We start from the raw sequence: 16,957 nt of genomic DNA, 5'->3' as shown, positions 1-16,957 counted from the left end.
ACTCTGCTTTAAAGTATTATGCACTGAGTTTATTGTATGATTCTGTGAGGAATTTCTAAATAACAACAAACTAAAAGAAGTAAACATCAGCATAATCCTAGTAATTTATGAATAAGTCTTTAGAAGGTTTGATTGAGGGATGCATAAGGGAATCCTGTTGATTCATAATTTCATGGTCTGGCCCAAAATGAAACTGTGATTGCAACATTTCAGTGTTTGTTTTATCTGCCAAATCAATGTCTGCTATTTAAACATGAACAACATGTTAAATAACCAGGCATGAAAAGACAGGGCTTGACATTAGGTATTTCATTTACCTGTATTTTTCCAACAGGAGGTTCTGTTTCCAATATGTATGCTGTGAACCTAGCCAGGTACAAGTACTACCCAGAGATCAAGGAAAATGGACTTTCGGCAGCACCAAGACTTGTTATGTTTACATCTAAAGAGGTATGGATAAATAGTAAATCACTTGATATTCTCTTCTTTAGTTTGTCTTGGACTGGTAGCACTAAAATGACTCCGGGACAAGTAATGAGTCAGAAAGTTATTTTTCTATTTACTGTATTGCATACAGCTTACTTATAGTGTTCACACTTTTCCATTTGAGAAACATATTTGCTCATCTTGCAAAGAAAGCTAATAATTTGATTCTCTCTCTCTCTCTCTCTCTCTCTCTCTTTTTGGCACTGGACTCCATACTGATCATTGCCTAGAACACTAGAATTAACACAAAATAATGTTTGTCAATCTGCATTCCTCATTACAAATGCCATCCTTCCAAGACTGAGAATGCCACCTGCAAAATGTTGAGTATTCAAGATTTTGAGTAACAGCAAAAAACAGCACTGCAGGAACCAAAGACCCTTCTGTAGAAACTGTAAAACATATCCAACCAAACAGCAGCAGGGTCATAAAATAATTTTTGTCATGGTGACCCTGCTGCTGTTTGTTTGGATAAGATTTTGAGTAATGAAACAAAAAAAAAAAAAAAAAAACAGATCTTTTTAAATTATTTGTATTATTTAATTTGGAAATGAACATGTCATTGTCACCACCTTATGTTTTATATGTACTTAGAAGCATATCATTTGACAGTGATTATGCACACTATCATGTATAAATACTGTAATAAATAATAAAAAAAAACAACAAAAAAAACAAAAAAAAATATATAAAAAAAGAACAGAGTCAGTCCAACGTCCAAAGAGAAAAAAAATGACAGGAATTAAGATATTTGTTCAGCTTTCATACAAGCATGATCTTTCCAATCAAAATTTGTTGCAAATGCAATCAAAAACTAAGCATCCTAATCCCATCACATGTCTAGTGGAAAACAGGAGGAAGTAAGCTTGCCAGTTTGAAAGATCATATTGTTTTGTGGTGACAGCCACAAAAGCTGTTCTTCTTGTGGTACATAGGACTGTTGGCATCTAATAACCAAGAGACTGAAACACTTGATACCTTTAATTTCCATGTTATTTGCAATAAATATGCATTTTTCTGCCATTCCTGTATCTGGCAACACTGCTACAACAATGGTCAAAATCTGCAGGTATATGACACAGTGCTGGCAACTATTTTTGGATTGATAATTTATCAAAAAATATATTTAGCATATAGCAAATAGAGTAAAAGGATGTCTGTTGCATGGATGTATTGTGGTATGACAAATGTTGTTTGAAAATATTGTTAAATAAATGCAACCATTTATTGTAGATTATATCATCATCAAAAATCTTCACCCATTTAGGCAATTCCAGTGGTATAGAAGGATAAAGCCATGACTATCACTGAGATAACCACAGTTTTAATATAGGCTAAGGAACATGACATCAATGGCAGGCAAGGATGGCCATGCCCATCTGGGGGAAGGGACTGAGTGCTACATAATTCCCTTGGAAGAGGAGCTGGTATGAAAATATATGGGCTGGGGTCGATGATAGGCTAACCAAGCCACTGAAGGGCAATAGCTTTATATGGAGGATGCATGGGAACATGTTTCCATGTGGAGATTGCATTATTAGCCTCCTTAGTGATACAGATCACACTCACACACACACACACACACACACACACACACACACACACACACACACACACACACACACACACACATATCACCCAGGGAGAAAGGTTAGGCTACAGTGTATGCCTTCACTGCCAGGATGCTGGTGAGGGCACACAGAACCTTCCCTGTTGGTTGCCTAAATAATGATACCTCCAGACAGCTCTTACCCTGAAACTGTCTAAAGTCCCCAGGTAAAGAGAATGAATGAGCATGACTGATCAGGAGGAAGCTTGATGGTTGACAGGAATGGTGCAGAAACTACACAGAAAACAAAAATCCACATCTACATATTTCTTCTAGGACAAACATATCTGGGAATGCTTTCCTGAAGTATCTGATATATCATGGAAAAAAAAAACTTTTCTTAAGAATAATTACCAATGATTCATGAAAGTTATTATTCATACCATAAGAAAGATTGCATGTTTGCATTATTATGTATAATCACTAAATATGACAATAACTTAGAAGAGCTTTGAATCATCCCATGCCAGGTCTTTCACTTATCTTATTAAAACTTGAATCATAGGGCATGTAGAGCTCACCTTTTTGGATGCCATGGAATGAAAATGATGAATAAGCATGCAAAAACTATATCTATGGTTGATATTTACTTACTGTAGATCAGAACATGTGTATGTACCTTTAGGAAGCATTTCTAGATGTAGCACATGCATATACATACTGAGCACGTGCAGGCAGCAGTGCCATTTTGAGATAACAGTCAGAATGTTAACATGTATGAGTGTGGTAGTCAGTCTGTTTGTCAATTTATTTAAGTTTAAGTTACAAAGCCTCATTTGTGATGTGTTTGTGTGTAATAAAGCTGCTGAACAAAACTCACGAATGTCCGTCTGTTTAATTCTGACCGGATGAGCGACATGGTGTCAGAACTAGGATAGAAGAAGAACTACTACGAGCCATGAGGTACAGAGTTGAATATGAAGGTAGACTAAGCAGGTTGAGTGAAACAGAGCACAGACAAACGAAAAAGGGCCAGAAACAAGCTAAAGGTAAAGAAAACTGCACAGATTATTTATTTGGCAAAGAAAATGAAACGGCGCATTTATAAGGCACAAAATGCATTATTATTTAATGAGTAGCACAAAAGTGTATTATTAACCAAACGATAGGCACAAACCACAAAATGTTCAAAACCACAATATTTGATACAACTAGCATAAATGTTCATATGGGGCTCAAAATTAACTTTGGTTTGCATAACGAGCATGTTTAAAGTAAAACGGGCACAAGAAAAGTATAATGAGCATGATAAGAGATTAAAAAGGCATAACAAGTACAATAAAAGGGCAAAAATAAGCTTAAAGAGCAAAGCAACTGCATGTTTTTAGTAAAAGACTGTGTTTTGGGCACAAACTACTATTTTGCATTGACGGAAGCCATTCAAAGTATAACTAGAGTTATTTGAAGTGTCTCAGAGTGTAGAAAGTATTTGCAGAGTGTGTGCTTTATTACAGTGCAGTTATTTCAAAGAGTTTGCTGTGTACAAAGTACAGTTATATTGCAAACTGCAGTCAAGGTACAGCCATTTTGAAAGAGTTCTTGTGCTGTATGCCTTTATTTGCAGAGTGCCGGCATTTCAGAGTGCTATTTACACTATACAGAGCTGTACCAAAGTATAGCCACTTTGAAAGGTTCTTGTGCTGTGTACAGTTTATTTGAAAAGTGCATTCATCTCAAAATGTTTCTTACAGTACATTGATTTCAGAGTGTTCTTGTGCTATGGAGACTTATTTGGCAAGTGCAGTTGTTTCAAAGAGTTTGTTGTGCTTTTGGGCATAATTAGAAGAACTGTCATAAAGTTCTGTCATATATATTACACTACAGAAGATCTGGCAATTTTCTGTCGTGCAATGGAAAGCATGTAGTAAGAACCTGGATAATATTTTAGCCACTAGCACATGTATATATCTTGTTTTAAACTTTGTTTATAGTTTTATGAAATATACTGTTAAATGCATAGAAATATCTTCTATGTCTACTATCTGTTTTTTGTAACAAAACGTATTGTCTGTTTGCATCTGTCTTGGAGCTTTTCTCCCCAGGCCTCTACTGAAAATGGACATATATCCAGCTAGACTAGCCCAGTCAACAAATGTAAAATAAAAATAAGTTTATATATATATATATATATATATATATATATATATATATATATATATATATATATATATGGTTTACCTTTACATGTGCATAATGCACATGTGTGAAATTCAAAAGTCCAAAAGGACTTTTTCAAGTTTTTGGAAGGCCAAAAACAAAATGCATCAAATGTGCAATGAGCGAATGCAAAGTAACATTCGCTCATTGCAGATTCGGCATTTTTGGTGTGAGGTGCACTATAGTGGGGATTGGGAAGTGGACCCTTTCCCCACTGTAATGCAAACTTGGAGTTAGAATAATAAAGTAGGGGGGTGTGGGGATGCAGGGGGGCTTGCCTCCCTGCATTACGCTAAGTCTTTTGAATTGAAGTTCTAAAATCAGCAAATCTGGTTTTTGATTTGCTGATTTTCGAACTTCAGTGCAGATCAGACTGGCGATTTTTGTCATTCCAGTTCGCACAAAGGGCCGTTCGGTAGGTTGATTTTCAACCTTTCCAAAGTAAACTATATATATATATATATATATATATATATATATATATATATATATGGTTCCCATTCAGAAGCCTGAAACATCATAAGCCTGAAAATCAAAATCCTGAAACCAAAAGCCTGAAAATTCAGAATCCTGAAAACTCAAAATCCTGAAAGCCCAAAATCCTGAAAGACCAAAATCCTGAAACTCAAAATCCTGAAAACACAAATAATGCTAATATGTCACTATAAAGACACTAATATCTACCAACTGACCCTGACCCTAACCCTAACCCTAAGGTCCGTCACTATCGCACACTCACCTGACCCGCGGCCTAACCCTCACTCACTTAAACCGGCCCTAACCCCAATATTTGTCACTATTGCATACATGCCTAACCTGCGCCCTAACCCTAACTCACTTAAACCGCCCCTAACCCTAAAATAAAACCAACCGCACACTTACCTGACCCCAACGCATGACCTAACACCACAGGGCTAACAATAGCAAAGCCACAATGGCATCAGTATGTCTATTTTGTGTTTTCAGGATTTTGAGTTTCAGGATTTTGGTCTTTCAGGATTTTGGGCTTTCAGGATTTTGAGTTTTCGGGATTCTGAATTTTCAGGCTTTTGGTTTCAGGATTTTGATTTTCAGGCTTATGATGTTTCAGGCTTCTGAATGGGAACCATATATATATATCTACATATGGGTCTATTTTGTTTCATTGAATCTCATTTCACTGAATTTCATTTCACCCCGACCATTTCGCTGAAAACTCAAATTACTGAAAACTCATTTCACTGAATCTCATTTCACTGAACTGCAGTTAGTATATATAGCACTATAGCACTGTGTAGAGTACTGTAAGGCAAGTAAAAGACATATGCCCTTTTCCCCACTGTAGTGCAACCCTGGAGTTAGTATATATAGTCAGGTGTGTGGGGGGGCACAGCTCCCCACATTTGGGGGTGTGGGGGTTGTTGACCCCACCTTGTTTGTTTTATATTCTATTTTACCAAAAACTTCAAAACAATAGATTTTAAACAATAGACATAAATAGTTACAACACCAATGACTAACTGTCTTCAGAAGACAATATGTACTCTAAGTGGGGGGGGGGCTACACCCCCCCACACCCCTTAACTATATATACTAACTCCAGGATGCATTTTGGAATAAATTCTGCCATTGAAATCTTTCAGTGTACAATGGAGCAAATTTTTTCAGTCAACCAGTGTGCAATAATAGTTGATGATTTACTGGTTGGAGGTAATGGTGAAGCAGAGCATGACAGAAACCTCAGGAAAGTTCTGGACAGAGTGTGTGAAGTGAATTTAAAGCTCAATCCTCTGAAGTGCAAATTCAGACTACCAGAAGTTACTTCATTTATTTACCAGTACAGGCTTACAACCAGATCCTTCTAAACAAGCAGCCGTTCTTGAGATGCCAGCTCCAGATAATGTCCAAGCCTCACAGCATTTTCTTGGCATGGTTAACTATTTGGGCAAATTTATCCCTGACTTTAGTGAGTTATCAGCACCTTAAAGAGAGCTGACATGCAAAAATGTTGCATGGTCATGGTTAGAACAACACCAGAGTGCATTTGATTACCTCAAACAGCAAATTGCTAACCCATTAAAATTAAGATACTATGATGTCCACAAACCAATAGTTCTTTCCTGTGATGCTTCAAAGTTCGGTCTTGGTACAGTTATTCTTCAAGAAGGCAGACCTGTTGCATATGCATCAAGAATTCTTACCCAAACTGAGATGCAGTGTATTCAAATTGAGAAGGAACTTTTGGCAATTGTGTTCGAAGTTCCATGATTATATTTATGGCTGAGCAATTCAAATAGAAACTGACCATTAACCTCTAGTTACTATTTTAAAGAGGTCTATACATTCCACTCCAGCAAGACTACAAAGAATGATACTCAAATTTCAAAAGTACAATTTAAAAATGGTCTATACAAAGGGTAAACTTCTTTATCTGGCTGATACCTTATCCAGATCGCCCAGAAATACCACGGAACAGCTTGAGGCAGAGAATTTTGACTTTGATGTCATGGCAGTACATAATTTTTCTACCACAAGACTTGATGAGCTGAGAGATCATACAAAGACTGATCCAATTTTGCAAAAGCTCAATCACTTCATCAATGTAAGATGGCCATCAAAGAAATCCTGTGTACCACCAGAAGTCCAACCATACTTTCCATACAGAGATGAGATGCTGATGGAAGATGGTATCATTTTCAAAGGTCCAAAAGTTGTTGTTCTTACTGCCTTACACTGTGAATACATTCAGATTTTTAAGCATGGCCACCCAGGTTCCGATTCTACCAAAAGAAGGGTGAGAGGACTAGTATTTTGGCTTTCTCTAGCAAGAGACAAATAAAAGTGCTTTCTTCTTGTTCAGTGTGCAACAGTACTAAGCCACATTTGCAAAAAGAACCACTTTAGCTAAGCCAAATTCCTGAACTACCTTGGTCAACAATAGCAACTAACATATTTAGTGAAACAATCAGCATTACTTAGTATTGGTAGACTTTTATTCGAACTGGTTTGAGATCGATTTGCTACCTACCCTAAAACTTTTATTCGAACTGGCGTGAGATCGATTTGCTACCTACCCTAATCACCAGTGCTATTATTACAAAGATGAAATGTCATTTCTCAGTCCATGGTAGTCCACACAAAATTATTTCTGAGAGTGGTTTTCAGTTTACCAGTTGTGTGTTTCAGAGGTTTGCAAAAAAGTGGGGCATTATCCATGTTACCAGCAGTTCTGAATATCCTCAGTCAAACGGCCTTGCTGAAAATGCAGTACAGAGTGCAAAGCAATTACTGGAGCGGTCAAAGTGTGGCAATACTGATATCTTCTTGAATTTAGTCAAGCTCAGAAATATACCACGTGACAACCTTCTAGGCTCACCTGCTCAGAGACTTCTATCTAGGCAAACCAGAATAACCTTGCCTATCAGTTCTAGTTTGCTGGTGCCTAATGCTAAAAACAACAGAGCAATCAAAGCCCAACTTTTTAAGAAGAGTTCTCAGACGTCCAGCTATGATAAAATGAGCAAATTTCTTCATCCATTAAAAGGAAAGACAGTGAGGATGCTAATGACGAAAGGCTTTGATCGAATTGGTCAAGTGAGAGGCACATGTACCGAGCTAAGATCCGATTTAGTGGAATCTGAGGGTATAGAGTACAGGAGAAACTGCAGACATCTTCCAGTATCAGAAATTATATTGCAGCATCATACCTGTGATATAGACTCTAGATCTCAGAGCAACCCTGACAATGTTCGTACCAAAGAACATGTCACAGTATCCATCCTCATTCCTGGTGAGGTCCCAGATGTCCCCATAGTTGAACATTCCTAGAAGACAGTCCCCATTGCTAGATCCAATTCTGACTTTTATGTTTCATGGTCAGGTCGTGTTTCAAGATCTAGTGTAAAATACACAGCAACTTGGACATAATTGTTTTATAAGTGTTTCATTTTTTATGATTGCATGTCAAATAATTAGTTCTGTATAACCACATGTCAAGAGATCATTTCTGTAAATTGCATGTCATTGAATACTGTAATTTCGTATATGGACTATTTCTCAAAGAGGGAGGATGTAGATCAGAGTGTGTGTATGTACCTTTAAGAAGCATTTCCAAATACTGCATGTGCATATAAATACTGAGCACATGTAGGCAGCAGTGCCATTTTGAGAGAACAGTCAGAATGTTAACATGTATGAGTGTGGTAATCAGTCTGTTTGTAAGTAGTTTGTGTGTAATAAAGCTGCTTGAACAGAACCCACAAATGTTAGTCTGTATTATTCTGACCAGACGAGCGACACTTACTGCTGCAACCACTTATTGACCTTTCTAATGGAACAGTCCAGAATGTAAATTGACATCTTAAACATTCACAGAAGGGTTTAGAATGACACTGAATAGGTATAACGCTAAGAAATGGCTGGGCGGTTGAAGACTTTTCAACATATGTCATCCATCAGCCATGGTGCTTGTTTCTTTTTTTTTCTGTTAATGCTAATGCTACAGATATATAATTGCCTTGATACAGTTTAAAAGTAGAAGGAGTCCTTTCTTCTTTTATGCTCTTTAGCTAAAGAGCTGAGGGAGTAGAGCGCCAGATCATGAACCGACACTGAATGCAGGATGAGCCAGCTATGGTTCTATTCCCAGCATTATTTTTAATTTTAGAGTCAGGTTTTCATTTAATGTAATTTGAGTATATATACCTCAGTGTAAAATCTGTATAATTTATAAGTACCTGTGAGGTATTCTTAGTATTTTAGTAAACCAAATTAAAGAATACTAGTATCTCTTTGTGATAGGGTTGAAATGCCAGGGCACATAAAATCATTTTTTTTTTTATTTACACTTTTCTTCTAATTAGCCTCCTGAGGGTTTATGTAGGCTCACTTACTACCTATCCCTTATTTGACTGTTTTTTTTAATTTCTCCAAATCTTTAGGTTTCCTAATACCATGACGGGAATGGACCTCATGCCTAAGTCAAAATATGATTAAAGTTCATGAAACTAGTATTGTTTTAATTTTTTATGTCAGCCAGACGTGCTCTTCACAGAACTCACAATGTGCCCAGTAATGACTCCTTCTGCAATTTGTATGGGGTTATATGTATTGGTAACATATCTAAGTACAGTTGTAGATTCTTTTTTATAAGACCCATTGCCCCTACTACTGTTGGAACTGTCTGGGTATCTTTCTTCCACATTGTTCTCATTTCTGCCTGCAAATCCTGGTATTTTATTACTTTGTGTCTCTCTGTATGCAAGACACTGTAGTCACTGGGTGTGGTGATTTCAATGATCAATGCCACTTTTGTCTTCTTTTCATGGACCACTACATCTGGTTTTCTAGCATCTATCTTTTGAACTGTTGGTAATGGCTGATCCCATGTGATGTAGACTTCATCATTTTCTATGATGCTTTGTGGTTCGTTTCCAATGTTTTTCAGCAATTCAGTACCATAATGTTTGCACAATCCCCAGTGCAACAGTCTTTCCACATTATTATTATGCCTTTCAGTATACAGTCCTTCTGCCATTAGTATGTCCCACCCAGCAACGAAGTGTGCAACTGTTTCCAATTCTGTTTTACAAAACCTACAATTGTCTGTTTCTCCCACATGTTCAGTGGACTTTGTAAACCAATGTGTATGTAGCCCACTATCTTGTGCCTCCAATATTAACCTTTCATCTCTTGGTTTGAATTTTCTTCTCCTTAACCATTCCTGCATTCATTCCTGATAAACATGAGGTTCTTTCAGAAGTTTTCTATACTTACAAATATATTTATGCATTTTCCACATTTCTTGCCTTCTGATCTGGTCATTTACCTTATATTCTTTCTTTTGTTTTTTTTTTTTTTTTTTGGCACATTCAGTTGCTGCCTGATTTTTACCTACTTCTTGTTTGATTTCCATTCCTGCTTGACACCGATATGCTTCTGCTAGATTAAGCAGAGGAGTCATCTTAGATTTATTCTTCTCATGTTTCAAATCTTTCACTAAATGTGGGACTTGTGAGGTCAGCAGATATGTGTGGAGCCTCACAATTGCAGATCTATACATGTAATCAATTTCAAGGAGGTCCATTCCTCCTTTGGAATGGGGAATATATAATCTTGGTATAGACTGATTTTAATAAATCATTTGGTGAGCATGAAGCATCCTTCTTGTTTTCCTGTCTAATCTATCCAATACATTTTGGGGCCAATCAGTCACTCCAAAACTGTAAGTTAGGACATGAAGAGCAAACTAGTTTATGGCTTGGATTTTGTTCCTAGATGTCAATTCTGTTTTCAGGATTAATTTAAGTCTTCTAAAGTATTCCTTACTAAGTTTCATTTGCATTTGTTCATGTTTTATTGTTGATCCTTCATCAATTCCCAAATATTTAGGGTCTATATTAGTACAGTGAAAGTTTAGCTTCTCGAACACCAAAATGTCGACAGCTAAACAGCGATACCTTAAAACTAAGAATGGCCAGTTACGTAAATTTTTTCATAGGGAAAAATGTGCTTGGCTGTTATCATGAATTTTCCCCTTTCCCCAATGTAGATGGATCTCAGAGTTGGTATATTTAGTTAGGGTGGTGGTGGGGGCAAAGCCCCCCAGTTAATTAGGGTTTAAAAGTTTGTTTTAGTGTCTGACGGCCAAGCAAAGTTTTCCCCTATAAAGAACCTTGCAGAAGTGGCCATTTGCAGTTTTAAGATTTCACTGTTTAGCTGTCAGCGTTTGGCTGGTCGACAAGCTAAGCTGTCGATTTTATAATATAGACCCAATATGTATACACTCCCTCTTTCTCAAGTTGTTTTATATCACATTCTGGTCCCAAACTGATGTTTTCCTGGTGCTGCAGTTTTCCTGCTATAAAGGTTGCTTTTGCACATTTATCAAAACCAAATGACATTCTTATATCACCTGAAAAAGTTTTGACAGCTTGCAGTTGTGCTTTCAGTTCCTCATCTGATGTGCAATACAGTTTTAAATCATCGACAAAGAGAAAATGAAAAGTCTTTACACTTTGTTGTTTTCTAGGGGCTAAATTATAGACATGACCTAAGATGTTAAGTAGACAGATTAATGGGTTAAGGGCAAGGCAGAATAGCAGTGGTGGCAGAGAGTCACCCTGGAATACCCCCTTTTGAATTTTTATCCCTGGAATAATAATTTGTCCTTTATCATGGCTTAATTGAAAAGTGGTCTGCATCTGTTTCATGGTCAGTGTAATGTAGTCAGTCAGTGTAGGGTGTATCTTATACATTTTTAAGCACTCCTTTATCCATTAATGTGGGATACTATCAAATGCTTTTTGGTAGTCAGTAGATGTCGTACTTAGATTCTTTCCTTTTATACAGTTCTCTACTACTTAACAACAAATGATCCTTTGTTCCACATGACTTTCTTTTATTATCCTTTTGTTCTACTGGCATAATTGAGTTTTCTTCTAAATAACTATAAACTCTGTCAGTGTCAATTCCTGCGTATAGTTTATACATCATCAGGAGGCAAGCTTTTGGTCTATAATTTTTAGGGTAGCTTGCAGGTTCACTCTTAAGTAGGAGTATTGTTTTTCCTGTTGTTAGCCAGGTTGGTGCACATATAAATAGTTCTTACTCATGGCTAAATCTTGGCCAAAGTTGTTAATACTTTTAGCCAAAAGTTTGGTACTGCTTCTGGGCCTGGGGTTTTCCAATTAGAGGCTTTTCTTAACTTTGTTTCAATCTTTCTGGCAGTTACTTCATCCCATTTCATATCCTGTACCTTTAAACTTTTTAGTCTTTCTTTTATTTCATCTAACCATTTAGCATCTTTGTTATGGTCCATGGGATCTTCATAAATACTTCCCCAAAATCTATCTATTTCTTCTTTTTTTGGGGGTCTTTCAATTCCTTTTGCCTTGTTTCCCAATTTTCTATAAACCATTTTTGGGTTATCAGTAAATAGTTTTCTTGTTTTGTACTTTTTCTTTATATTTATCTGTGTATCTTCTAAGTTTTTCTGCCTGTGCTGAGATTTTTAGTTTGTTATTTGTGATAGTGCACGATAGATCCTGGTCTGTTCTAATACTGCACATTGCTTTTATCAAGTCTATCTTTCTTAGTATTTTTGGTGATCTGTTCCCTCTTTTATACTCCTCTAACATTAACACTTATTGTCCTAATTACTTTATAGTTTTCTCTATTCGATACTTCCATGATGGTATTCGATTTCTCCCTTTCTTTTCCTTCACTACCCTGTGATCTTGTGGCAGAACTTTATCTGTTATTAATTTGGCTGCACAGTAATATATCCTGTTTATTTCTGTTATATCACATGGATCTCTATGGACAGTCCTAATTACTGTGTTCATTTGTTTTATCAAACTTCTGACTTTTTGGGTTTTATTGACCTTCTGAAGTCTATTGCTTTCATTGATCTTAATATATCTATCTATCTCTATTAAATCAAGCAACTCTTCTTTTAGCTTGTTTTCTTCAAAACTGAGGGCACATTTTTTATTTTCCATTTCCTGTAGGCATTCTATAGAAAGTTCTATAGCATCTTCCTGTGGCACATTCTCTTCAATTTCATCCTGTGCCATCCGTTGCTCTGTCATATGGGAACTCACTTGCCTCTCATTAGTCAACATTTACTGTGTCAGAGTTTCCACAGTTTCATGTTCCTTCCCTTGCTGTCCAGTTTCAAGTGAACATTTATACTGGTTTCCTGTGGAAAGCTCCAAAATATCTTTATATAGCACCTGACTAGTTGCTTCCTATTCCACTTGTTTCCCCTTAATTTGGATATCCATTGCTCTATCCTGTTGTGCTTTCTGAATTAGATTTTCCACACTGTATCATTCACTTCACACACTTCACAAGTACTCCATAACCTTGGTTTCTATTTCTTTAACTTCTCCATTACTAATCTCCTTTTATAATTTTCCTCTTTGTCTTCTTATTTTTTGTATTGTAAAGTTTTCCATATCTGGATTCCTTTGCCTGTATTTCTCTTCAAAAATCTTTGGTGCTGTTCTTTTTGTATTGATTAGTTTTGCTTTCTCCTTTGCATAAATATTACACCATACTAAATCTCTTTTCCCTTCCCATGTCCATACTTCTTTTTCAGATGTCTCCTGATCTTCCTGCTTCTCTTTACTTTGTAGATTCGCTCCATCTTGCTGTGATATAACCTGTCTTAGACCTTCTACACCAAATCCTTCACATTGCAGATACTCCATAACTTCAGCTTCTGTTTTTTAACTTCGGTTTTACTAATCTTAGCTTCTACATTCCCTCTTTGTGATATTATTTTCTTTACTGTGAATTTTTCTTTATCTTGATGCCTTTTCCTGTATTTCTATTCAAATATCTTTGGGGCTGTCTTCTTTATATTGATTAATTTGGCTTTCTCCTTTGCATAAATATTAAACCATATCAAAGCTCTTTTTTTACAATGTCAATATTTCTTTTTTATACTTTTCAAAAATCTCTAGCTTTTGTTGTTTTTATTTTCTCACTACTTCCTCAGACGCTTCTTTTTCCAAAAAGATTGATGTTTCTTGATCTGTGTACTGTTTTTCACAAATCTGTTGTATTAAGGAATATACATTTTTATTTGAAGCTTTTGACAGTTTTTCTTGTGGAAGTATTTTTCTTTCCTCTAATTTCTCTCTTAAACCTTTTGTATATCTTGTGTCTGGAAATTCTGGGTTTTTTGCATAACAGTAACAATAAATAATTTCTTTCTTATCCTCAACAGTCCACTTTATCATCTTTATGGTGTGATTTTTGTGAACTACTGCTTCCTTCTACAACAGGTGTACCATCCTGCTGTAAGGAGAACAGCATGAGTATAGTTATTTTCCTGACTCTGGTGAGGGCACAAAGAACCCTCACTGCTGCCTAAATGACAATACCTATAGACAGCTCTTACCCTAAAACTGACTAAAATCCCCAGGTAAAGTGATGAGTGAATATATCTGATCAGGAGGAAGAAGCATTGTTTCCCCAATGATAGAAACTCTGTTTCACATCTATATAGTTTGATTTCATCCTAAGGAATTATGCTGCAATGAAAAAGGCTTTGAAAGTTTCATTAGTTGTGAAGAGAGCCACCATCAATGAAGATGTTCCTGTTTAATGTAATGTCTTGGAGCCCAGCTCCTCCAACGGAATAGTCCTCAAATGTTCTTACAGTTGCTTGCTGTATTGTGAGACTGATCGTGTGTTAGTATTTTTTTCAGTCTTGCAGAGGTTTCTGTTTTCCTACAGTTCTGTTATCTTTGAGTTAGTATATTTAAGTAAGAGATGTAGGGGTGGTGATGACTCCAGGTGAGGAGTTGCTCGGAGCTTGCCCCTGCAAAAAATGCAGTTTTGGTATTATGGCAGGAGTGTTTCTCGACCAATTTAAACTGTCAGGTTTGCAGAACCCTTACTGCTGCATAAATGATACAGGACTTCATAGTCGCATGCTGAATGTCTTTTTGTTGAGTCAGCTTACACATGTGCAAGCAAACCTAGTGGGGCAGCTGGTGGCATCTATGCACTAGAGTATCTTAGTCTTAGGCTTCTAATAAACCCTTTCCTAAATTTGTATATCCTCAGTTACAGGTTTACTTCCTAGATTAGCTCTGTTGACTAATGTATAACATATTCAACTAATCATCTGCCAGTTACAATGTTATGGCTTTGCAATTAGCCAAACATCAAAGTACAAGCTAACCGCATAACTGTAGCATGTGCTTGTCATTGTCATGTTAGACTGCATTGGTCAGCATGACAGTTTCATTTGTGGTTAGAATGATCGGTAATAAAACTGCTCTGTGGACATTTACACTTCCACACCCTGTTGTCAACAATCCTGTATATTTTCCACACTGTAACTGTATTTTGTTACATAAATATTTGAGAGAATTAAGCAGGTGAATCTGCAAAATGGATCTCCAAAGTAAAATAGCCACCCAATGTTCTAACTACTTTCAACTAATATCATTCAACCTTCGTATAATACTTATGTGGGTTACCCGAGCATCAGCTTCTTATAATCAGAATAGCTGAGTAGTATGTAGATGCTTCTGAAATTACTACAACTACATTTTTAATTTGTACCGCACAAAGCATATACATAATGTTAAAGGATCAAGTACCTAAACACAAACTACATAAAAAAATAAAAAGAATCCCCAGTACACCCTTTGCACTTCCCACTCTTACCCAGTACTCATGATATTAATGTTGCTACTGGGATTTCCTACATCTCTATTATCAGCTATATATTTTCAGGGTAGATGAGCAATAGACTTTACTGAATTAATTATAGCTCTGATGTTCCCTTTTCTGTCCACCTCCACCTGTGGGCTATCAGATCCACTGGATCTGAGGTCAGCACATCAAAATTAAGTTTTGAAGTTTTGCCTCCTCTCCCATAATGCTCTGCAGGCTTGAGTCTTCTCAGATCTCGTTTGACACTATTAGGGTCAAATACATTCTATGAAGCTCCTATCAAGCCAGTTGGTTTAATTTAGTAAATTTCCATCTTGCAACTTTTCAGTTGTTGACCCCCTCTTCCTAACAAAAAATAATTATTAGATATTTTGAAGGAGTTTTTCTTCAGTCCTTAGCTTTCGTGTTATAGTTGGGGGACCATGACATCTGCTCCCATCATTTTGTTTTTTTTCTCTGCTCCTAGTATTTAGGGTTAATTGTTCAAGTGCTACAAGTTTTCTTTGTCTTATACAAGTGAGTTTTTTTTTTTTCTTAAGCAAGTTGGTGTTTTTTTTTTTTAATTATATTCTCTGGTGTTGTTAGAAAATTGTGGAATCTTAAGATATTTTTGTGTGATACTATCCCTTTGGTGTTTTCTTTCTGCAGTGTACTGTATTTACTTTTGCTATGGATAAGGCTTTTGGCTTTCAAAAATGTTTAGGGTGTGGTCAGAAGCTATCCTCTCAACATACTCATGATCACTGTGTTTGTTGTCTACATTTGCATTCAAACTACCATGCCTGCATTTTGTTTGGGCTCAGGGCCTTGGATAACCATAGGGCAAAGGTGGATATGAAGAACATGCTTTCCACCTCTTCTGCTACATTTTCCCAGGCTTCTGCTTCTCCCTCTCCTAAAAAGTCTGTTGAAAGAGAGAAAGACAAGAATAAAGAAAAGAAGAGAGACAGAAAAGACAGAGAAAGAAAGAAAAGGAAAAGTTTAGAGAAGACGAAAGCCTGGAACGAAAATGACCTGCTGAACTTTCTTTTGAAAATGGAGTTGGAGCCAAAAGCCCCAAGGTCCTTGCTATCCTCTGCTTCTGTTATGTAGCTGGTGTCTGTAACCCCTTGTTACCAATCACTGCTGTTGCCAGCTCTGGCATTTGAGCTATGCAGGTTGCCAAGGTTGGACATCCCAAATCCCTTCTTGTAATCGGCTCTGGAGTCTGGCCAGCTCTATCCCCTTTCTTAGCCATTACACTGGATCCAGAGCTTGCCCTGGAGCCTTCCCCTCCTTGGAGCTTTTTAAGACCAAAGAAGTAGAATAGCTCTTGCATCACCCTGGAAGTAAGCCATACTTTATGGCCTATTCTAGGTCTAAAAGGTCCACCCAGAGTATTAAAGAAACTGATTTGGACAAGTTAATGAGGACAAGTTTGAAGGCCCAGATGAACCTAAGGATAATTTCTCACCCCTGGTTCTGAGGGCAGAGGGAGCTACCCTTTCTATCCCTTTGCTAGTCACTCCTTTTGTGTTCCACCCTTTG

General features: G+C 36.8%; 1 protein-coding gene across 3 annotated transcripts in view; it reads left to right on the top strand.

The window, feature by feature from the left end:
* The window catches only part of GADL1 (glutamate decarboxylase like 1), a 1,864,133-nt gene that overhangs the window by 507,891 nt on the left and 1,339,285 nt on the right, over positions 1 to 16,957 (top strand). For all 3 annotated transcript variants that reach the window (XM_044066666.1, XM_044066664.1, XM_044066665.1), the window contains one exon: positions 335 to 450. In XM_044066666.1, coding sequence (XP_043922601.1) covers positions 335 to 450 — 116 coding nt within the window. The remainder of the gene's footprint in view (positions 1 to 334; positions 451 to 16,957) is intronic.

This window comes from Protopterus annectens, chromosome 3.part1 (genome assembly GCF_019279795.1).
Source record: "Protopterus annectens isolate FY-2018-M chromosome 3.part1, PAN1.0, whole genome shotgun sequence".
NCBI lineage: Eukaryota > Metazoa > Chordata > Ceratodontiformes > Protopteridae > Protopterus > Protopterus annectens.
This window is presented reverse-complemented; position numbering and strand designations above follow the sequence as displayed.